A 25,785-nucleotide genomic window follows, 5' to 3' on the forward strand; every position below is an offset into this window, starting at 1 on the left:
TTTTTCTAATAGATGATACACACTGGTGTCCAAAATCTAAGGCAAACGCTATTTTTGAAGATTACAACCACAAATTCAGACGAATCAACTTTTGGCAATTTGTATAACTGATTCTTTCTTTTAAGGTTACACAGTGGTCGGCATTCATAAAGAATTTATGGACAACACACGTATTAGAATAATTAATTTACTTAATATTAAACAAGTAACAATAACAGTAAGTAATAGTAAGACATTTTGACCTCTGTACTGAGGTCGTCATCATCAGGTAAACATACATATGTATAATATACAAGCTACACTGCCGCTGCACTAAACAAAAGTAAAATGAATCTAAATGTTTGTTAATCATTTTGTTCAGATCTGGATGATGTTTCAGCATTTCACAAGCTTCTTTGAATTTTCTTTCAAACCTGGTTTTGGTGTGGTGTAGGGACTTTGTGCCTTTCAGTCAATTCTGTGGTATATTGGAGTGTGTGGTCTGATAGGACTGTTTTATCATAGAGAAGATATTTAATGTGGTATTTGTGTTCATCTTTTCTGATTGGAATGATGTGTCCTTTTTCCTCTTGTGTAAGGAAGGTTACAAGCACTTTGTAAACCCCTGGGTGGGCAAAGTACGGCCAGGGGTCTGAAGGTTGTCTTGATGTTGTATATAAGTAGTGTTCTATTTATTCTGAAATGCCCTTAATGTAGGGTATGGCTATGGCATTCTTGTAATATTTTTTTGCATTTAATGGCATTTTCAGGGATCTTGTAAACTGTTTTTTTTTTATTGCATTTTATTATTTCTGTCTCTACCACTCAATCCTCTAACTACAGCATACTGCATCATCTACACCAATGCCATCTACTGGCCACCACCACCAGCACTAGTATTTTCACAGACAATCAGAAACATCCATGCTCATAGCAGGATTCGAACCCACAGCCTTTTTTTTTGGCTGGAGAACGGATATGCTAACCACTCGACCAACCAGGCTGACAAATATATAAAAAAATATCATCCAGATATGAACAAAAATTATGGATTAATTATTCCAAGAATGTGGAGGACCCATCTTCAACCCATATAGCAACCCCAGACAGAAGAAAATCTCAAAATGAAAGGACTGTAGAAATTGTTTAATGTAGTTCTATTTTCCTTCCCCTTCCCCCTCCCACCAGAGGTCAGACCAAGATAAATGATTAACAAACATTTAGATTCCTTTTACTTTTGTATATTGTACATATGTATGTTTTCCTGATGATGATCTCGATACAGGGGTCGAAATGTCGATTGCTACTTGCTTAATTCTAACACGTCTGTTGTGTCTCCATAAATTCTTCACTAAGAAAATTGTATAACTGATGATTTTTAGTAGAAAATAGGTACACATTTAAATTTTTGAATTGCATGCAAAGGTGTCACATGGTAGCACTCAACAGGATAAAAGCCAAAAGGCTGACGTACCACAGCGAACTGTATCTGAAGAAAGTGCTTTTCGTGAAGGAATAGAGTTACAAACTTGAATGTCTTTTAATGTTTCAAAGACATCATCTAGATGACTTCACGCATACAAGAATTATTGAGAACCTTGAAGAAGGCTGCAGAATTACGATACTGCCAGAGAGTTTGGAATCTCCCTTAGTGTTGTATCCAGGCTCTGGCCAGTGTTTCGAACCAAGGGAATGTGTTCCAAATATTTGCTAAGAGGTCATTCTTGCTCTACCACAGAGGGTCAGCTTACAAGCCAGCACCATTCCAGTACAGTATGCACATATCGTGACAAACAGTAGCCAGACATCTCTGCAATAAGTAGGCCTATATGCTCAAGGTATGTAGTCTGCTTCCCTTTATCCACAGTTCATTGTAGACCATGTTTTCAGTGGTATTGTATACATAAAAATTGGAGAAGACACTTCATTCAGCGTGAAAATAATGTGGTACTGCTTATAATCATGAGAATGAATCACTTGAAAGTGATTGATGTGGCAGTGCTGGGTTTATGGTGTGGAGAGGCATTATGCTTAATGGAGAGCTACAAGTGCTGGAAAAAGCGATTATGACTAAGTTCTTCAACATCATGTTTTGTTGTTCTATGGTGCTGCAGGCAAAGAATTCACTTTTATGGATAACAATATCATGGTACATAGTGGCAGAGCAGTGGAGATACTTCTGGAGACGTGGATATTAATTGAATCCAGTGGCCAGCATGAGACCTGTTGATCATAGAACATGCCTGGGATGCAAAAGTGAGATGCAATGCTACTCAAAATTCCCATACAGAAAACAAACAAGGTCTTATCCTTGCTCTGAAGGAGAAGCAGGCCAGTTTGCTTCAAGAACTCCTGAATCACTTGGTGTTAAGCACAGTACAGTGTTGTGAGAGCTGTATTACAATTTGGGGTGGAAATATTCCATACTGAAATATTTCTCTGCATAGTTTCCTGTAAGCACTGTACATAAATTCCTTGACTACGTCCTTAGAAACTTTGTAACTTTTGCCAAAAATAAATTGCAATTTAATTGCATGAAATTTCTAACACACTTTTGTGGACGAGGGTGGTCTGAAAAGTTCTCGGCCTTGACCATAGATGGCAACACTATCAGCAAGATTTTTTTTTCTAAGTTGGTACATCTGTCATAAGCATCCATGTGAAATTGCAAGTCATTCCATCAAGTAGTTTGTTTTATTCAACTGTTTGAAGCAAAAGTGTTGTCTATATCCCTTGAAATGGATAAAATTGAGTATTGTGCAGTTAAAAAATTCTTTGTAAAAGAGGGTTTAACGTCAAAAGAAATTCATTCGAAGTCATAAAAGTTTTATGGGCACTCTTCTCCTTCATTTTCGACAATTAAGAAATGGGCTGAAATTCAAGTGAAATTAAACGATCCAATTAGAATATTTTCGGAAGACCAACTGTTACGGTCAAAAGGCTGTTGTTCTCAGAAACCATGAAAGATAAATGGTAACAGAAAGATTTTGTACAAGATGAAAATGGAAGAATGGTGTTGCACTGCGTATTAAAGATACCCATTAAAAAGATAGATATTTTTGGTGGGATTTATAAAGTATTAGACAATGTGCAAGCAAATAGTACTAGTGTTTTGAGAAAAAAAAGGGAACCGATAGAAGGCTATGGATGAAACATCATGCCAGGAAAATTAACCCAATCAAAAAAATCTTAAGTGCAGATCAGAATATTATAAAATTAAGATACTGTTTCCAAGAAATAAGACAGGATTGTGCTTCAATAGCACTGATATTCTCCTCCAACTTGAGATGCTGAAGAGTTCAACATTTAAGGACTTATAGAAGATTATGAAGTTTCAGTGTGAGAAGTACTTCAACGTTTCTCAAACGAAGAATGTGAGTAAAGTATGCTATCATTAGAAAAATTATAGACAGGATTTGATGTTACACATAATTCATCCTTCAAGCAGCAGTACACACACATCAACATGTCCCCTCCCCCCAAAAAATCTATCTATCTATCTACGTGTACATTCAAATTTTTACCACTAATAAATCTACATTGGCTTTCGAGTTTTTACAAGGAAGCACTGCAACCTTCCCAAATTTTTCCCAATGTATTTTTATGACAGAAGACAAGTTACGAATTTTTAATTATCTGCTCAAAGGGTTAAGGCAGTGGTTCTTAACCTTTTCAAAGTCATGGAACACTTTTGATTATAAGAAAAATTTGGGGAACACCAAAAGCATTACGGTCATAAAACTAACAATAAACATATCCATGGAATTGCCTTTTATAAAAATGGAACTTATTTTAATATGATACTTGAGCTTATCAGCTTTTGCAGATTTCAGCAATATCAGGTCTAATATGTGATATAGCTACCCTCATCTCTGTCTATACTAGTAAGTCTTTCATGCTTTTTAGTTTTTATATGGGTTAATATTGAAAAACCGAGCTCACACAAATATGATGTTGAAAATTGTAACAAAATTTTCAGTACTCTTGCAGAGAGAGCGCTGAAAATTTTGTAACAAAAATTCACAACTCTACTGTGTCAAATGGATTTTTTTATCCAGTCATAATTGTGTGTATTTAAGGAAGGAAAGTAACTTGAAATATTTTCTTCCAATATTGTTAATTGTTCTTTATAGCGAAAATAATTCCCTCGACATTTTTATTCAGAGTAGCCAAATACACTCAAAAGGTGTATTTGGCTACTCTTGTAACCGGTTCGCAGAACAAGTGTCCCGGGGAACATTGGTTAAGGTATAGAAGAAATAGATTGGGTAAAAGTGCAGAACCCGAATACTTCAACACTGATGGACAAACTTAATGGCAGGAAATCATCCAACCTAACTGTCAGCGAACAAGTGACAAAAGGAAGGGTAGTAGAGAGCCATAAGATAATAGCTTGATAACAATGCCTTAGGAATATCAAGGGCAACAGAAATGTGAATTTCATTTCTACAAATTCAAATTTTATTTTTAAACTTTACTACTTTCGAGGCTTGGTGAGCCTCGAAAGTAGTAAAGAAGTTGGATGTTAATGACTTCATTTTTGAGTCTTGCTTTAGTGTACACTAGTGGCCAAAACTGTGGAAACCTTTTGGAAAAAGTGTATTTTTGAGGTTTGATGGCTCATCACGCCACATTTTTTTGGCATAATACCATAAAATTATATATCAATGGAAAGATAATTTAATCAAGAATGTTATGCAACAAAGTTTACTCAATTATCTGTATTCTATGAAAAGTTATAACCAAATAACCAGAAAAAAGAAGCACAATTTGCTTAGGTTGATATGAAGTAGCTTTCCTTCATTTAAATGTAGCCAATGAGCATGAATGTTTAGAGAGCCAATCAGGTGCCATCTTGTTTTGGCAATGAGCCAATAAGGTCACAGTAGGATTCAGCTATTGATGTAATGTATTGGAGCTGAGAGGAGGATATTTGTCAGTGTGTTATGTGATTCCTATCAAGTTGGTTGGTTTTTTTTTTGTGTGTGTTCTTTCATTTAGTGAGCTTGTAAAACGTAATAAAATTAAAGAAATGCTGCAAAGAGTTGACTGGTCACCCAGAAAGCGATGTAAAATAGTACTATTAAGTGAACAAGGCTACAGTTATGAAGAAATTAGAAGAAAAATTGGTGGAAACTTAACCAAAGGTGGCATTTCTAAATTTTTGAAGAGGTATACGCAGAATCAGTCACTACAAAACCAGACTGGTAAAGGCAGGAAAAGGTGCACAACAGCAAATGATGATAGAAGAATTGAGAGACTGTGCTTTCATGACAGAAGAAAATCATCTGGGTGTATACAAGATGAAATGGCGCAATACAATGCGAAGTTGAGTGCAAGGACTGTTCGGCGCAGACTGCAGGAATTTGGTCTAAATGCTAGAATTCCACAAAAAAAGCCATTTTTATCTCTCACAAACAAAGGTTGAAAAGATTAAACTGGGCTAAAACCCATATTAACTGGCGGAACAATGGGACAGTGTTATTTGGAGTGATGATACCAAAATCTCCCTGTTTGGTAGTGATGGCATAAAATATGTAAGGAGAAGAATTTGAGAAGATTTGCATCCTGATTGCATTACACCTACTGTGAAACACGCATTTAGTGTTATGATTTGGGGTTGTATGACATCAAAAGGTGTGGGCAGAATTTGCATGATTAATGGGAATATAAATGCTCCAAAATACATAAATGAAATACTTGAGCCCAAACTGAAGCCTTCCGCACGTGATCTTTTCCGAGATAACATTTATATTTCAACAGGATTCAGCTCCATGTCATGTTGCTGCAGTGTGCAAAAAGTGGTTTCAAGATAATCATATTCCACTGCTGGAATGGCCTGGGAATAGCCCAGACCTTAAACCAATCGAAAATCTATGCAGACGACTAAAGAAACTTGTTAGTCAGAAACAACCCACCAATAAAACCCAATTAATAGAAGCAATAATTTAATCTTGGTTTCACATTATAACAGATGCAGAACTAAAAAACTTGGTTCACTCTATGGGAAGTCGTTGTAAGGCCGTAATTAACACTAAAGGTTACCCAATTAAGTATTAACTCACGTTGTGAGAATTCTTGCATATCTCATTTTTTCTATGTGTTTCACTTTTCTTCTTTATAACTGCTGTTCTAATAAGAAAATTCCTTCATACAAGTTATTGTGCTACATTCTTAATTAAATTATCTTTCCATTGATATATAATTTTATGGTATTACTCCAAAAAAAAAGTGGTTATGAGCTATCAAACTTCAGAAATGCACTTTTTCCCCTTTTTAAAATTTTTCCAATTTTTTAAAGATTGAGACTGCATAAAGCTTGCTTTGATGCTGTTAGTTGCTAAATTAGTATGACAGCTCTTGAATAAGTGATACAGAATGTATGTATCTAAAGCGCAAATTCCTAGAATTGGAAGGATAGCATAGGGATTAACACAGAGGAGGCAAGCTGCAAGTTTTTCTTGATATAGGAGGAGGTAATTTCCTTGGGTATATAAAAGAGCTAGAAAAGGAGAAGAATAATGCTAGGAGAGGTCAGCCATATCTTTGGTGATGTGAGAGATGAAAGCATGCAAGGGCAGAAATTTGTATTCAACAGGGACAGCAAACGAGCAGAGAGGTGCCATTTGAGCTGGATGCAAGATCTTTTGCATTTGGATTTTTTGATTATTTGCTGCAGAGTGTAGCCCAGACGAAGTGTAAAAGTCTAGTGTTTCTGACTTATATGCCATTTCAGTTATCCTGAATTTCTAGCTTCTAATATAATTGAAGTTTTGTGCAGAATGCAGAAAGGCCTCATTCTTGCAAGGATCATTTCAGATGTTCAGTTAAAACAAGTGTTTGGATCAAGAAAAGAGAAAGTACTCAGATCACAGAGGAGTATAGAGATCCCAAAGGTCTTCTCAAATGGCATTACTGTAATGCCATTTGAGATGCATTTGCTGTTTATAGCTTAATCCTAATCTATTGCACCATTTTATACTAATACATTTAGTATCTCACATTAGTGCTTTAATGAACTAAGATATATTAAAATAAATATCTTTTCCCAGTCCCGGTACCTGGTGCTTCACCATGACGTATTTTTTATTACCATCATTATGTCAGGTATGCATGAAATTTACTATGTACAGAATTCAATATAAAAAAATCAAACCAATACAGAGGGGGGACTTCATAACTTAAAAGTTAATGAAGCTCCCCCCCCCACCTACAAATTTGTCTGTAGACACAAAAGAATGATTATATTGGTCCCTAAACGTCAATGCACACATTTCTTAGTGCAATTCCTACAATCTGAACTTGCAGAAGTTTTCAAGAGAAATGGGAAACAGTACATATTCACATTAAAGCGCAATAAATGTATTCAGTTCTGTTTAAGCAGGAACCAATCACATTAATGATTACTCTTGAAGTTCAACTGTTACTGTTTAATCATCACCACAAAGAATAATTATTTTGAAATGTTTTTCTAGCCCCCTTCCTTTCTACTCGATGATAAATCTTTGAAAAATTGCTTAAATGAGGCACTATCTGACTGTATCCCAGAGTTTAAAATAGAGTGGGAGTGACACTGATGTGCAACCTTATTAAGTGAGACATCTATAAGAAGAAGATTACGTAGAAGGAATATCATGAAAATAAGAGATTGCATACATAGGCTAAAGGCAATCCAAAAGTTGTATCGTTATGCAGCAAGTAAAACAAAAAAAAAGAATTTGGAAGAATAACTTGACTGAATGGAGATGGTACTCTAATTAATGAGTGCTCACTTTGCTAAGATATATCAACCAGGTATATGTAACATGATGCATAGTACTACTACTGTATTTGATGAACAGTCAGAGGTGCATGACAATGAAGTTGAAGAGCTGTTGCATAACCTAGATAAGAATTCAGCAATAGGGACAGATGGAATATCAGCAGTTCTGCTAACAGTATGTTCAGATTAGCCTCTGACATGGTTATATAACTTAAGCTAAAGCCCTCGAAAGACACCACAGGAATGTACATCCAGGTTTACTAAAGAAAGGCCATGTCTTAGCATTTTGCTCATATTTACTAACAGTTTTACAGCCAAGTTGGATCGAGAGAATGGATACACCATGATACTGTTCGATTTTGCTAAGCCATTTAATGGGATGCCACATGAAAGGCTACTGCATAAACTAGAGAAGATGGATTTTGAATATGACCCTTGGATAAGTGCCTGATTGACAGACTGGTATACAGCAGGTGGGAATCTTCAGATTTGGTGTGACCATTGGTGTACAATGGGGTTCAGTCCTTAGGCTGTGAGAAAGAGGTGATCTGATAGAGGTCTATGGAATTCTGAATGGGTATTATGGGATATCATCTGATGAAAATTTTCATTATATGAAAGGTGGAAAGAAAACATGGGTGGGAGGTATTATGTAAGCTGGGTTTGTTTGTAGTGTTTGTAGTTGGGAAATGGATAAGAGCTGGATTTTTCTTTCACAGAGCAGTGTGAGTGAGTAGTATAGTTTGCCTTTAGAGTGAATGCATCTAATGTTAATAAGTATATGACAGATGTTTTGGGCGAGGTAAAATCATCCTCGATGAGCCCTTGACTCCCACCCTGGAGGTCGCAGATAAAAAAATTGTTGTCAAGTCAATAAACAAGTTACATGGTTCTCCTTTCACATTTTAATTGCAAAAGCTCACAACTCATCCACTACTAAAAGTGAATTAGCTTATACATAGGAAAATTTGGTTAAAAAAAAAAATTCAATTTCTCCTTACGGAAATTTTTTTACATTTCTTCCTAGTATATTCTTTTTCTCACATTTTCAGTTGTTCTATTGATATCAGTCTTGCATGCTCTGGTTTCAATCACTATGACTTTGCAGTGATGTAACAATAGCCAGAAACTGCAAACAGTATAGAGAAGTTTAATCATAGTGGACAGCACATTTGTGAGTAGCACAATGAAAGCAAAGTTTTTTTTTTTTTTTTTAATACAGTCAACAGGAAGACATTTCTGGGTGTTTTAGCTCTAACAGGATAAAAAAGTATGTACATTTCACTTCTTTTCTGCAGCTAAATGATATGGTGCTTTCCATTAGTCAATTTAACATGATGCATGGTTAGGCCTAACACTTTTTACAAATCTAGCAATAGCAAAACTACATGCACTATTACTGCATTCTGCTTACATTTTAATATTGTTTAGACAAACAGGCTAAAAAATTAATGATCTCCACATATCTCTTATTCTACTTTTAATAATGAAAATAAAAACAACTGTACCCAAATTATGTAAAGATGTTTATATTAAAGCACGCATTGCTAAAGCAACTGTTGTCCTTCAGATATTACAGCCTCTCTGGAAGGAGAATAAAATACTGCTAGCTGTTGGATCCTATTTCGTCTTAACCCATACTTTGGATCCGACAAGTATGTCACTACGATGTTCTTAAACAAAAATAAATTGCTAGTTGATTTCTAATCCAAATATAGAGAAAATTTGTATTTATTGACTGCGCCACTCTATATCTAAATTAGTCAAAGAATTGAAGTAAAACCAACTCTCAACTATTTCCCCATCATCATCAAATTCCTGCCATGTACCCTCAAGGGGGTGTACAGGATATGACAGTACTACATGAAAAAATTACATCATTACTAACTTCCTATCTACAATTTTCCTCCAAATCAGTCTGTTACTTGTCAAGACTCCAACATTATCAGATCTTATATTTCTATCGTCTAAGGCACTTTGTACCGTATCAATCCACCTATATCTTGGTCTTCCTCTGGTTCGTTTTCCTGCCAACCTGGCAGAGAACACTTGTTTTGCTAATCTTTCCTCTCCCATTCTATTTAAGTGACCATACCATCTGAGATTAGCTCTGCTAATGCATTCCTGGAAGATGACAATGTCAAATTCTTTCCTAATATCCTCATTTTTAATATGATATTGCCATTGATGCCATCTGTTCACGCCTCTAATCTTTCTCAGGACTCTCATATCTGCGGTCTCTAGTCTTTGGTCAAGTGTTTTACTTCTGACGCAGCTCTCAGATCCATAAGTTAAAACTGGTTTGAACACTGTCTTGTATACAGCTAATTTAGTGTTCCGACTAATTTCTCTCTTATTCCATATGAATTTATTCAATTGACTTCCCACCATACCAGCTTTGCTGATTCTGTTGTCTATTTCTATATTTAATTTACCATCTTCAGTAAAAATCGTGCCTAAGTAGCTGAAATGTTTCACTTGTTCCACAGGTTCTCCATTCACAACACAGTTGACATTTTCAATGATTCTGCCTATTTTCATTGTCTTTGTCTTTTTATTGCTGACCTTCATACCATATCTATTACAACAGCAATTGAATTTAGTCAGAGAATCTTGCAGACTTGTAGTGGATTTATTTAGAAGTATAACATCATCCGCATAAAGCAAAGAGCTGACATTAATATCTCCAATTTTGATATCAGGTTTAATACCACTTTCCTTCATAATGTGATTTATATAGATAATGAATAACAGAGGGGATAATGTACATCCTTGTCTCACACCAGATTTAACATTAAACCATCTTCTTGTACTTCCTTCAATTCTAACTGCTGACTTACAACTCAAATAAAGACTAAGTATTGCTTGATATAATGCCCCATCGACACCATATAACTGCAGCGTATTGAATAGCTTCTCTCTTGGCACCTTGTCATATGCCTTTTCCAAATCGACAAAACTTAAATACAGATCTCTGTTATATTCCCATGCTTTCTCGACTATTTGTCGTAAAGTGAAGATCTGATCCTGACAGCCTCTATTTGGCCTGAATCCAGCTTGTTCTTCACCAAGCTTTTCTTCCACAATTCTTCTCAACCGTTTCTCAAGTATACTTGCATAGATCTTGCCAGGAACACTGAGTAGGGAAATACCTCTGTAATTCTCACATTCAGTTTTATTTCCCTTTTTATATATGGGTACTATGAGAGCTCTACTCCTATCATCAGGAATTCACCCCTCTGTCCAGGCTTTCTGAACTATGCAGTGCAGCCACTGTAAGACTTTTATACCACCATACTTCAGCATTTCTGGTCGAATATCATCTACTCCTGCTGCCTTTCTACATTTCAAGCCTTTAATGGCTTTTTCTACTTCAAGTATGGATATGTATTCCTGACTGCATGCCTGGTCAGTGTTTTTTATTACTGTGCTGTCATCACTGCTTGTTTCATTTAGCAGTTTTTCAAAGTAATTACTCCATATTTCAAGGATATCTTTTTCTACCATTTTCATGTCACCTTTATCATCTCTAACTCCTTTTACAGCACTCTTTCCTCCATTCCTAAGCTTCTTCAACAACCTCCAGAATATTTTGCCACCTTCTTGATATTTATTTTCTATATTCTTGCCAAAGTCCTCCCATGACTTTTGTTTAGCTAGTTTTACACACTGTTTAGCTTTCTTACATTTGTCTCTGTATTCTGTAAGAGTAAAAGCTGACTTATTTGCCAGGAACTTTTGATATGCTTTCTTCTTTTCCTTCACTGCCTCTTTAACTTCCTATGTCCACCAGGGAGTTCTGATTTTTTATCCTTGTACACAACCTCACCACATGCCTCTCTGGCAGAATCAATGTTTTCTTCAGAGTTTGCCACTGAATCTCCAAGGTTTGATTCCTGTTCTCAAACTCTTTCATTTTCTTTTCAATAATCTTTCTGTATTTTAGTCTACAGTTCACATCTGAGAGCTGCTCAACTTTCATTCGCTTTTAAAACTTTCTTACATGTCATTCTTTTCAATATGAAATTCAATTTTATCCTGCTCAAGACTAAATAGTGATCACTTCCATTTTCAAATCCTCTGTATACTCTAGTGTCCTGCACCAGGGAGAAAACATCACTATCAACAATAACATAGTCAATGAGGCTTTTCTTATTCCTAGCTCCCCTTAATAGGTTATTATTATGTATACAGGCGGAGTTTATTTAACGTATATAATTCATCCGCTTTGGTTCGAATATTTTATGAACGGTGCAGTAAAAGAGATTCAGGCAAAATACAACTTTAGATCAACAAAACAAATATTTAATTTAGGCTTACAATTTATACACCTTAGTTTAAATCACTGAATAAGGTATTATAAACATTTGAGCTCATCTGGTAATACTGTCATACTATCTCAGACAATGGTTAATCTGTTGTTTGAAATACAGCCTTCACAAAGTTCATTTAATTATTTAATAAAGTTCAATGTCATAAAGTTCCTCAGTGATCAATTACATTAATATCTCATTGTTACTTAAGTTCCAAATACAATAAAAGAGCAGTAACACTTCTTCACAAGTATACACTCTTAAATCCATACTCCAGCTCGTCTCCGCAATAGTTACTGTTAATATAGGGATATTCTAGGAAGAAACGCACACATATCTCCGCATAGGAATATCAATAATTGGATGATTCTTACTGGTAATCTTCCTTGTTCATATACTTATATACGAACATTTCTTATAACTGTATACACTTAAAACAATTAACAACACTCATTAAAATAAATCTTCTTAGTAATAACTGAATAAATTAACGGTTGCAATTCACATAGTTAAACGTTCTTGCTCAGATCAAAATGCTTGTACTATCTTTGACATCACTTGACCAATTTAGTATTCTACTAATAACTCTTGAACTAAGGTAACGCACAGTAATTCTTTAACTTGAAGTTTTTATGCACAATTGCCTATACTTCCGGCATTTAATTAATCTTGTAGGCACTATATCTCTTAACACAGCTATCATTTAAATTCAACCTTGCTGCCTCTACTTATTCTCTTAGTTACTCCGTGCTAAGCTTCAAGTTTCTGTGTGTCCCTGAAAAGTCGGTCCTGAATTTAAATGCTAACTAAAGTATAGCTAGTCATCCAGTTGTCACCTTGCTATCTTCCATTGCTTTATTTGTTGTTCTACAACTTACTAGCTAACTCGCCAACTCGCTGTTATCGCACTCTGATTCCCCGAATCAATCTCCTCTGATTCCATCCGAATGAATCGTTTTCTCTGTTTTTCGCTTATATATCCCTTCTTCCTGCCAAAATTATTCTCGTGCTCTCTTCAACTAAAATCCTTTCCAGCCCTTCAATACTAATCTGTCACGCATTGTTCTAAACTCGTGCTAGCTATCTTACATATGTCTCCATGACAACCAAAACAAAATTTAATGAAACTGAGGTATTGCACAACGTTATACCTCTACATACAGGAACAAATAAAGAATATTTAGACTTCAATTAATACGCAGTTAAAATGATGAATACAAATTCTTATAATATTAACATAGCAATAAATAAAATAAACTTAATATTTTAATACAGAGTCTTTTCACTATTAATATATATCCTTGATTAAATAATTAAATATTAATAAAACTTAGATGTAGTTACATGAATATTAATTTATAAACAAGCGATTTACATTAAATAATAATTACAAGTCTAGCTTATGTGATGGAAGATCATGTTGGATTCTGAAGCAAATATTAATTACTCAAATCTCTATATATTCAGAATCCAACATAGCTACAAGACTATCTCATCGATGTTAACTCGGTCTTACTATATGGATGTGAGAGATAGGCAATGCTTAAAGACGATGAAAAAAGATTACTGGTTTTTGAGATGAAGTGCTACAGTAAACTTTTCAAGATACCATATGTTGCACATGTAACAATTGATGAGGTTTGAAGGAAAATCTGCTCCACTGCCAAAATACAAGAAAATATCATTGGTGGCTAGATCAGAGCGTTTACCTAAAATAGTATTAGAGGGCTTGATTTCAGGTAAAAAGAAATCACCAGGGGTGACCTAGAATCACCTGGATAGATAATATCAGAAAATGAACTAATTCTTCGTTCTCCACCTTGTTATGGAGATCCCAAGACAATCACCTGGAGAGAGAGCATGTTGCCTCAACCATCTACATAGACTGTAGGTGGAGAATACAAGGTGAAGAATGGGTGATCCGTAGAGAATGAAATTGACAAAGTTGTGGTCAGTCACCAAGGGAAGAACTGAGATCTGAATTATACTCAAATAAAAATTTAATTAAGAAAATCCCAAGGTGAAGAACGAAGGTTATCTGATACTCCAGTTGGCAGGCAAATAATCTGGATTTCTCTCAGCTTCGTGTAAAGTTAAAGTAAGGAAGCCAGTCTGAACTACGAAGTCTTCAAGGAAGATTCCAATGTTTGTATAATCAGACTGTAGGAACCAAATCGTTAAGGATAAATAATCAAAGAGGTCAGCATGGTCATTGTAATTAGGAGAGTGATAATGGCAGTAAACAAAGCAACAAAGTGAAGCAGGAGAATCTTGAGCCACAGTAGATGACACGGAATTACTTTCATTAGTATTCCCCAAACTTGTGATGTTTCATGAAGAAGTTGCTCTTAATGTTTCTTTGAACATATATTAAAGAATATATTACCCAAATGGAGTTGTGTCATTCTTTTTTTTTTTTTTTGTGAACTGATTTTGTGGAATCTGCCCACTCTTTCAAGCCACTCTGGATAAAGAAGGGCAACATTTTCCATTTTGACAAGTCAGTATCCATCAATGGATACTGACTTGTCGAAAAGTTTGTAAAATTGTGTCATTTTGTTTTGTCTTAGGTAATGTGCTCACGATTCTGGATATGCTTTGGTACTTGTGAGATCCATGATAACTTATGAATGATTTATTCTCACAGGAGATAAGAATTAAGAGTAGAGAAGCCTACCCCATTACTAGAATGTTGCTCCTTTCACCATGAACATGAAAGGAATAAGGAAACCAGAGAAAGATTAATTATGGTATTTGCCAGCCCCTGTTTGGCTAAGAAATTATGTATGCTCTATAACAAACAGACTATGAGCAGAGACATCGTGAGGAATTTTGGCACCTATGGCCAGAAAAGAAAATTGTGCCGTCCTAAAAAAAAAAAAAAAAAAAAAAAAACTCAATTTTTGCACCTATATAAAATTAGCGCCTATGGCCGAGGCTACACAGCCTCACTATTCCTCTGGCTATAAGTTCACTTTCTCCAAAAGATACAATCCTTATTACTACCTGGATATGCCAAATTCCTTGTAAATGCAATTTAGCCAATTTGAACAAATGGGCCAAATTTCAAAACACCAAAAATCTAAATGTGGAATTAGCAATACTAGCCACAGGATCTTCTAGAATGAATCTCAATACACAGAAATAACCAGAAATTTGAACATCTTTTTGAAGAAAGCGGCAAGGCATTTTTTTGCACTGCAATCTCAACCTCAAAAAACCTGTCTATGCTCAAAATGAGCAACTAATCAATAACCACATTTCTTAAATATTTTGATTTTCTCTCTCTCTCACACATACCTATATCAGAAACTTTCTCAAACTTCGCTGAATAAGAAACGTTCTCAAATTTCGCTGAATTACATAAATGTAATTCAGCCAAATTTGAGAATATCAAAAACTATTTTTAATGAGGATTTGTATTTTTGCATTATATTAATTGGTTAACTTGTCAATATTCAAGTTTAGATGAAAATATGTGCAATTATTATTTATTCAAGTTTTTTTTTACTAAGCACATGAGGTTTGTACCACTAAAATTTAATTGGGGAGGGGGGGGGGGGAATTCCTTGAGTTGAGCAAAGGAAAGTGAGAGAGGAAGAGATATCTTACTGAAAATGAGATTTGCTGGACCTTACATCACACTTTGTTCATTATATGCAGGGTAAACTTAGTACAAAAAAAAACATTTATTTATAATTAACAAGAAAAATGTTTGCACCGTTGTATTTTAGTATGAGAAATTTATTGGCATCCCTATATACTTGGTATTTTCAACTAAACTTGCAAGGGATGATTACTTGACATTTATGTAATTCAGCAAAATTTGAGAACATCAAACTATTTTTAAAAAGGATTTGTATTTTTGCATTATATTAATAGGTTAACTTGTCAATATTCAAGTTTAAGTCTGATTTACAACTTTTCACCATATTCAAGTGAAAAGCCTGTTATGATGCAAATAAATTTCATAGGATAAATCTGAATTATTACACTGTTGCTATGATACAATGGAGAGAAAAATCTAGGAGTCTGGGAACAGCATTAGATCCTAAAGGATGTATTACTTGTCTGAGTACATCCCAGCCTTCATTAGCCAAACTCATTCACATGAATGGGTAAACAAGCACAATGTTCTGAACAATTAGAAATATTTTAAAATAACATTAGTATCTTCTATGCATACCAGTTATCACATTTGTTAGTCCTTATGTTTTGTCTTCTAGTTTATATGATTACACCTGAAGAAATACTGTGCAATTAGGATGAAACATGTTGTCACTCAGGTTGTTAGCACTCCAGAAGGATAAGTAACTATTTATTAATAATTAACTGATAATATTAGATTAATTTTTTGTAGTTTTTGTTTTCAACGGGTGTGACTGATTGAGTTATTTAGTTTGTAAATAAACTTTTTTTTTGCTTGTTTAAATATGATATAGTTATCATAGCATTAATGCTTGGTAAAACAATAGTAGCAAAGAAAACATTGTCAGGCGATTTGAATTTGAGGGATTTTATGCCGTGCATAGCGTGTGTGAAATGTATTTGTCATGAAAATTAAAGGATATGTGGAAGGAAGTTGAAACTTCAGAAAGAGTAGGTATTAAATGTTTCAAAAGTGAGTATCTATTAGGTGACCAGAACACAGCATATGTTAGTAGAGTGGACTATATCTATGATAAGATGGAAAATATCAGAATTAATGTTGAACATGTGGTCATGGAAATATAGGAGATGTATCTATTTGGCAAAAAAAAAAATTACACGTGACCTCCATACAACACAGTATTTCTACAACATGGTTTCACTCTTAACACACACGGATACAGTCAGGAATACTTAAGACAATCCCTCCAGCCATAGGTCTGAATTGTCAGCTATGCCTGTCCCGAGCCTGGATAAAAATAGGAGGGAATTGAGGTGGTGCCATACCTCCCCATAAAAGGGGCTCACGGCTGTTGAATCACCATACAAAATGAATGAACCCTAACAGTCAGAGAACTGTGGCAATCCTTGAACAAAGCATGGCTCTAATGTGGTTAAACAATTGCAGCAAACCTTGCATAGCATGTTATTTCAGGACTTTTCTGCAGGAGAAACCCTACTATTATGTTTGATGTAATTTTTCAAAATTTCTATTCTTTTTTTTTTGTGAATCACTGCTGTTGACACACTGGAATCATGTAAGAGATATTGTGAAAACTCCCATATTTTATTTTGAGGAAAATCCTGGTTCTGTGCTACTGAAATTGTACTTGTTTGAGATCATAAAAAATTGTGACTTCGAAGCCGATTTTTCATGTTTTTGTAAAGATTATTTAGGTCTTATTTGTCTGTTTAAATTTTTTCTGGGTATATATTACTAAACTTCACATTTCAAAAAATTAGAGAAGAGCATGGATACACTAAGCAAGTTTTCAATTGCAAAGAGACAGATCATGGGAAATGAAACTTCCAAAAAGATGCATTACATGATAAAATATATGAAAAGCCTCAAAGTTTTTCTAATCAATACTCAAATCCTGATGATTATTATTATTAAAAGTTTAACTGTATAGTCAAATTCTCACTAAATGGTTTGCTTCTGGGAGAAGTGTTTATATGGAAAGAGAATTTTTCTCCCTGCTATACCTCTATGAAATCTTAAGTCATTTAGGTGCTAAAAATGTATGCAAAGAATAATTTTTAAAATGTACTACTTTTTTTTTTGTACATGCCTGTAAAATTTCTTCTAATAGCATTAAGAAAACAATATATAAATGTTTCTATTTAAATAATACTTACAATTTTTTCGAAAACATCCAAAAAACCATCATCATCAGTATCTTCCTCAGAAAATAAACTGCTACGCACAGTAAAATTTCGTTGATTCTGGGAGGAGGAGGATGAAGTGAAAACAGATGAGCTCTGTGAATAAACAACATTACATAAGTTGCAATACTTATCCAAATTATTGTTCACATTTCATGTTTAACTTAGATCCAAAAGTCAAACCTACAACAAAGATTGACTTCTGATAATTATAACAAGTAGGATCCTCCTTCTCCAGGAAGTGCACCATAACAACTAACAACAGCTCATTCCACATTTTACACACATCATGTGAAGAACAGGACAAAAGCAATTATTTTATTACTATTATTGCATGGAGTCCTAGGACTGATCATGGGAAGAACTCTCCTTGGAACTATTAATAGACAAAGCACTCATAACTGACTTAGGCAAGCCATTCCATTTACTCACCACTCTCCAAGAGAAAAAATCAAGTCCTCACGTCCCTCCTAACAACATTCTTACCAAACTTCCAGGTATGACCTCTTGTTTCGCCCCATCCAGCCAAGTGCTAAAACATTTCTCCTGCACCAATCTATAAAATCCTCTAAGTAACTGAAATGTTTCTATCATATCTTCTCATTTTTTTTGCCTATTAACCAACTTTTGCAATCCACAAATCCTCAATTCTTCTCCTCATAGAGAGCATTCTCATGAGGATTGGCCCTTCCCATAATGCACATCTGAAAGGATGTGTGCTTATCATTGTGGGGTACTATAGCAATTAATGTGAAGTCATTAGTCTCTATATACAAGTTACCTAGTCATGAAGATACTTTATGTGCAAACTTTGCTTCCACCAAAATAAAGGATTAAACAAGAATTTCTTGGAATCTTTAATTTAGGATTTAATGAAAGGAAAAAAAAAAAAAAATTTCAACATGAATGCAATAAGGAATATATATCTATATTTGAAGTAGAGAAAGTCATCGAAAATCTGAAACATGGAAGGGCAGAAGCAATAGATGATATCAGAAATGCTCAAATATGGAGATATAAAAGTTTCGCAATGGATAAAATACATTGCATAATTCAGGTAGCCTGGACATAGGGTTGATAATTTCCAGATGACTGAAATAGAGATTTCAGAGCACACATCTACAAAAAGAGAAACAAAACAATATGAGAATTATAGAATAATTTTTCTACTGAGAGTTCCCAGATAAAATTTATGCAAGTATACTCCAGAGAATGTTAAGAAAAAATTGTGTAAGAGCAGCTTAGAGGAGAAGCAAGGTTCAGGCCAAATAGAAGTTGTTAAGATCAGGTTTTCACTCTACAAGAAACAGTTGAAAAATCATTATGGATAAGGAAAAGGCATATGACAAATAACAAGAGAAAGGCTGTTCAAAATAGTTATATGGGAAGGTACACAATATGGTGGATATTTGAGTTATAAGTTCAAACTTTTACCCGCAACCAAGTGAGTTGATGTCTGGAGGACAGGTTAACCACATTGTTTTTGAGCGATATATATATATATATATATATATATATATATAAATACAGTAAAACCCCTTTTTTTACACTTTTCAGGGGACTAATGGAAAAAAAATGTAAATAGCAGGAAATGTAAAAAAAAACATTTAAAAAAAGGCTAAAAGAAGACTTACTGCTAGTATGCGAGTCTACATACTCGATTATAAAATTTAATAACTGAAAATAAATGAATTTACAATTACTTACATTAATCTATTTAAAAAATCTTTAATTGTTGATTGTTTTTGCTTTTTTTTTTTTTTTTTTTGACATAGCACCAGATTGCTTTGCATCAAGTTCAATGCTTAACCTGTTTTTTTACTATCGTGTTCAAAGTGAACACGGAGAGTCCAAGATCTTTTGCTAAATGAACATGTGTTCCGGCATGACAATCTACACGTCGCAGAATTGCCATCTTTTCTTCTACCAAAATATATTTTCTGTATTTTATGCTGGATAATCCACCACTGCAACTTGAAAGCAACTTTCACATGCTAATTTACGTAGCGGAAATTCTGCAATATCAATTTGTACTGTGATTGAATTGCTGCAAGCGTGCAAGTCACCATGATGGCAGAAACAAAGTGAGTTGATGTAACTGAAATGAACTGAAAAGGCTAAAAGAAGACTTACTGCTAGTATGCGAGTCTACATACTCGATTATAAAATTTAATAACTGAAAATAAATGAATTTACAATTACTTACATTAATCTATTTAAAAAATCTTTAATTGTTGATTGTTTTTGCTTTTTTTTTTTTTTTTTTTGACATAGCACCAGATTGCTTTGCATCAAGTTCAATGCTTAACCTGTTTTTTTTACTATCGTGTTCAAAGTGAACACGGAGAGTCCAAGATCTTTTGCTAAATGAACATGTGTTCCCGCATGACAATCTACACGTCGCAGAATTGCCATCTTTTCTTCTACCGAAATATATTTTCTGTATTTTATGCTGGATAATCCACCACTGCAACTTGAAAGCAACTTTCACATGCTAATTTACGTAGCAGAAATTCTGCAATATCAATTTGTACTGTGATTGAATTGCTGCAAGCGTGCAAGTCACCATGATGGCAGAAACAAAACTACAGCCGAAAGCAATGCCACTTGGGAACAGAAATGCACAGATTTCCGCAGAAATCGATTCGAAAATCTGTATTGCGACCCGAGAAAAAAATGCAAATCACGTCCACACCAATTTCATATTGTTAATGGCGGGAAAACAATATATCGTAAGAATAGGCCTTAAATCTGGACCAACAGAAAATGACGTAAATGGCAGGAAAGCGTATATTGCGGGAACGTAAAAATAAGATTTTACTGTATATATATATATATATATATATATATATATATATACAGGGTGTCCCAAAATTCACACAAGAAGTAATTTTGATAGAAAACACAGGTTTTTAATTAAAAATTATAATTTCTTATTGATTCAATAACATATGGAATAGCATATCGGGTAAATGGCCTCCACGGCTTTGCTGGCACATACGTACTCTTTTGTCGAAATTTTGCATGACCGTTTTGCATAAATGTGGCTGAATTTCGTTGATACAGCGCTCAATTTCCTCCTTCAAGGCATGGGCTTGTTGGCATAAACCTTAGACTTCAAAAAACCCCAAAGAAAAAAGTCCAACAGCGTTAAGTCACATGATCTGGGCGGCCAATTCTGATCACCAAAACGGGAAATTACATGACCAGGAAATGACTCATGCAATAATTGAATTTTTTCTCGGGCTGTATGGCAAGTGGCACCGTCTTGTTGAAACCACATGTCGTCCACATCCATATCTTGCAATTTAAGCACAAAAAACTGGATTATCATGTCACGATAGCGAGCACCATTAACTGTTATTGCCTTACCAGCCGCATTTTCGAAGAAGAATGGACCGATGATGCCTCCAGCCCAAAATCCACACCAAGCAGTGACACGTTGTGGATGCATTTGTTTCTCAACAATCACTCGTGGATTTTCTGATGCGACAATTTTGTTGATTAACGAAGCCATCAAGATGAAAATGAGCCTCATCGCTGAAGATGATTTTGTTCGAAAAATAAGCATCCACTTCTTGTTGTTCCATAATCCATTCAACGAACTCTCTTCGCTGTGTGTGGTCATTTTTAATAACCCTGAACTGTCAGCTGTCTTTTTTCTCTCGCTGGCAACACTTTACCACACAAATGGCACTAAATTTAAATCTTGAATGAATTTTGGGACACCCTGTACAAGATAATATAAAATTCTAAATCTAAAAAAAAAAATAAACTGTAATCCTAAACCATTCAGATTATAATAATAATAAAAAGATCAAACTGAATTTGTAAGCTTCCAAAAATTCATAAAGAGGAAATACCACTATGTCCAAATGTACACGACAAACATTTAGCCAATGTGCTTTCTCATATTACAGGCAATACCTCTAAACATATAAAAACTCAGCCTATTTTAAGTCGAATATGGAACACCTCACTCTCCCCAACACAGTCCTAACAGTCAGTTTCAATAGTTCTTTTTACAAAGATCCCACTAAAAAATAAGTTTGTTCTAATTCAAGCAGAGTATCTCAGTCCTATTTCAGTTCACAATAAACTCAGCTATTTCATTTAGCAAGATAAATCACACAAATACAGTACAGTAATGCCCTCCCCCACCACCACAGGCAAACTTTTTGCTAGAAACATTTGAAAAGAATGCCATGAATTCTGCCCTGGTCAAACCTACTATTTCACTACATAAAGGACATTCGCTATTTCACAAACAACCTGGACACCCTAACACCTTCCTATTCCATTTGAACAGTCAACCTAGGATAGGGTGACCAGATTTTCAAAACAAAAAAGGGACACTTATGGTATACCCTACATAAAAATGGAATAACATATAATTACAGTACACAGGACTGAAGTGTTCATTACAATTATGGAGTATCAGCATTATCATCATATTTATATGAAGACATTATTTCTCCCAAAAGTGTTGGTTCTTTCAAGATGCACTCATAAAAAATCAATAAACAAAATGTCAAAGTGCGTCTTGATCACAATTATTACTTTCACAGTCTTGGTGTTGAAACAGTTCTTTTTATCAGACCACAAAGAACTAATGAGAAAAAAAATTCTCACTACAGCTGCATTTGTTCCAGGGATTGCCATAACAAACACAACTGACAGTATGTTTTTGTAGTGGATGTTTTTTCTTGGAGCACATCACACCAGTTTTTGTCCACTCCAGCGTTTGTGTCCGTCCATCTTGGAGTTTACAAAATTATTTATATGGCTGATTCATCAAATAATACATCTTCATCAACAATATTGAATATTATGTTGTCAACATCACTGACTGCTTTTAGGCTGCTTGCAAGTTCAGCCCACGTTAGTAAAGTTTGCAACTAAATCCAGTGAAATGCTTTCAATGGCTGGAAATGATAAGTCCATTTGCTTAAATATTCAAGGAAAGTATCATAAAATAAATTTGTAGAGTCTAAAAATTCTTTTTCATCAAAGATGCCCTCATCTTTGAACTCTGAAATAATTGATGACATTTTAAATGTTTGAAAGCTCTCAGCTTTCCTATTTGTAATTTTCTGTAAGAACAATTCCAATTCTTCGACCACTTCAGTTGCCAAAATATTTTCCCTTTCTATTTTCGTTTTGTTGCTGAGAATATTTTCAGCTAGCTTTGCATGAAATGGAGCCAGAGTATTGACTGGTGATTACTGAAAAATGATTTTAACAATGTAGGACGTTTATCTTGTGATAAAAAGTAAGATCCAAGTTCATCATACATGTCAATAATACTATTCACAGCTGGTAGTAATGATAACCATCTTGTTTGTACACTAAAATGTGCAGAAATTCTTCAATTCCTCTACTCTCACGGTGTAAATGTGGAAATACTGAAATATTTTATTTACAACTGTTTCGATATCAACAGGCAAAATATCAGCACTTGTCTGTACACCATTATGAACATGAGCAGCACAGCCAATAGCATGAATTGCTATTTTTAACCCTTTGTTGAATCTTGAAAATACATGTTGGAACCTCGTTTGTATCCACCGAAGTTGGTGTTGCAGTTATCTGCAGAAAATGCAGCAATTTTCAGAAAATTCAGCTGCTGTTTTTCCTGTTATGTTCTGAAAATTTATCACTTTAACCTGATTACCTTCATTCGGTATGAAGTACCCTACAAGGACAGGCACCAACTTCAAATCTCTGTGGTTTGATGTGTCTCCCATAACTGACAGATATTTGGCTTGTTTCAATTCAATTGCTATTTCTCACATTGTGTAAGGTGCCAGGACATTCACGAAAATTGATTAGCACTTTGTTCGTCCACATGTAGCGTAAATTTCTTTTGAATTTCTCACTATTGCAGCGGTTGCAGTCCATTGACTTCAAAGAAAGATTATGCTTCGATGCATAAAATGCAAAACAAACCTTCTTGAGCTGCAAGACATTTACTTTTGTCAGTTAATTTCCCTTTTGAATTTTTCATAAAAAATGATGTAACATCTTGATTTGAACTGCGAGCAGCAGCTGCCAATTTATATTTTTGCTTCATCAAATGCTGTTTTATATCAGAACAGCCTCCATGTTCAATTTGAAAAAACCGAACGACACACAGTACATTGCAACTTTGTTGTTTCGTCGTTGTCTTTCAAGAAGGGATATGCTTCTTTTTTAAATCCGGAGTGAAACTACACTTCCTTTTCGGCATGATAAAATCTGGATGAAATATCATCACTCACAATATATACTAACTTTCACAATTACTAACAGACTGGCATAAGAAGCACAAAACAATGGTATGGTAGACAAAGTAACCTTCTTACCACCCAGATGCAAGTTGCGCCACTGGTTGCAGCATTTTCATCCTATCGCAGAGAGAGTGCATTCATAACGGTTGATAATCATCATAGCATGCATATTTTCGATCTCAAGCTATCACGTCACCAGCAGAGACATTATCCTTTCCATATTCAAGTCATGCAATGAATTAAAAAAAGTGGCAAAACGGGACTAAAGTTAATAAAAAGGGACAATTAGCATCCCATTAAGGTTTTGTCGGGACAAAGGGACCAGAGTCTAGCTTGGATAACAGGGATGTAAATAGTTTTATCTTGTGTCAGTGTGGGAGGGGGCATCCAATATTATCTTTTATAGGGGGTTTCTCTGGTTAAAAGTGTCTTAAAGATAAGAGTTCTGCATCATCAGATAAACAGCCCTGGCTCTGCTTTAAGAAGGCAGTGTTGTTGGGAATGGATGGTGGTGGGATAACTGCTAATATGTAAGTGCTTTTAAGCGTGCATGTGAGAAAATACCTTTGTTTCTTTTTTTTGCAGTGGTATGTATTTTGGTTGTTGGCTGCTTAGATGTATTGAAAATGTATCCATTGTGTCCGGGCCATGAGACTAAATGGCAAACACATAATACATTATGAAACTTATGGATACAACTACCATGTTAGAGTTAAACTTTAGTTTAATATAAACCCAAACATACATTTCAACCTTCACATTAAAGTCATCTTCTGGAGTATATGTGTGTATATATATATATGTATACAAAGAAACAAGCTGCACTACAATCTACATAACATGCTAAACCATTTATAAAAACTATTATAAATCACCACACCTGCCTATCATTACATTCAAAGTATAGGACAATGGTCACCTAGTTTTCAGTGTGATCTGGAGTGAATCTATATAATGCTAATGACCAAGGCAATATCAGGACTCTGGAATGTTAATTATGTGAAGAGGTTGAGGGAATGAATTGCAGAGTTCAGTGGATAGGACAAAAAGAGGTGATATGACAGACACCTCTGTCATATAAGTTAGTGAGAGGATTTTTACATATTAAGACAGGGTATTATAAAAAGAACACTGAGTGAGAAGGATGAACAAGGGGCCATCTCTGGAAGTTATATAAAGGTATAGATGGTGAAGAAGGAAGTAGTAGATGAGTTGAAAGGAGAGTGGTAAATGAGTGAAATTCATCCAGAATGCACTATGGCTGCAGGGAGCATACACTAGTGTTTCAATACTACAGTAGACATATTGCTAGTTAAGTGGGCATGCCATAAGGTCGCTGACTTTATGAAGTGTAGGGAATTCTAATAATAATACTGTAAATGACCAAAAAATCTGGTGTACAGTAAATATTCAGATCACATGTTAATTCAAGAGTCATATAGCAAAAATTGCAAATACGACTAAGTTGTATAAGCAAATACAACTAGGGTTAAGTGAGGTTAATTGCATGCTAAAATGAACACTAAGACGTAAGAATAAAGAAATGATTTTGCATCTTTACAAGGCTTTGATATGCCTCATCTTGACTACTGTGCACTTATCTGGTCTTTGGGTTTCTGATGCAGATACAACGGAGTGTGTTAACGAT

At 34.7% G+C, this 25,785-nt stretch overlaps 1 protein-coding gene across 3 annotated transcripts in view; it reads right to left on the bottom strand.

Moving 5' to 3' along the window:
• LOC150106324 (M-phase inducer phosphatase-like) overlaps positions 1 to 25,785 on the bottom strand; it is a 349,715-nt gene that overhangs the window by 142,052 nt on the left and 181,878 nt on the right. For all 3 annotated transcript variants that reach the window (XM_090392364.1, XM_090392361.1, XM_090392362.1), the window contains exon 8: positions 17,842 to 17,964. In XM_090392364.1, coding sequence (XP_090248490.1) covers positions 17,842 to 17,964 — 123 coding nt within the window. The remainder of the gene's footprint in view (positions 1 to 17,841; positions 17,965 to 25,785) is intronic.

The sequence above is a fragment of the Typopeltis vanoorti genome, chromosome 5 (assembly GCF_054136105.1).
Source record: "Typopeltis vanoorti isolate ZY-2024b chromosome 5, IOZ_Tvanoo_1.0, whole genome shotgun sequence".
NCBI lineage: Eukaryota > Metazoa > Arthropoda > Arachnida > Uropygi > Thelyphonidae > Typopeltis > Typopeltis vanoorti.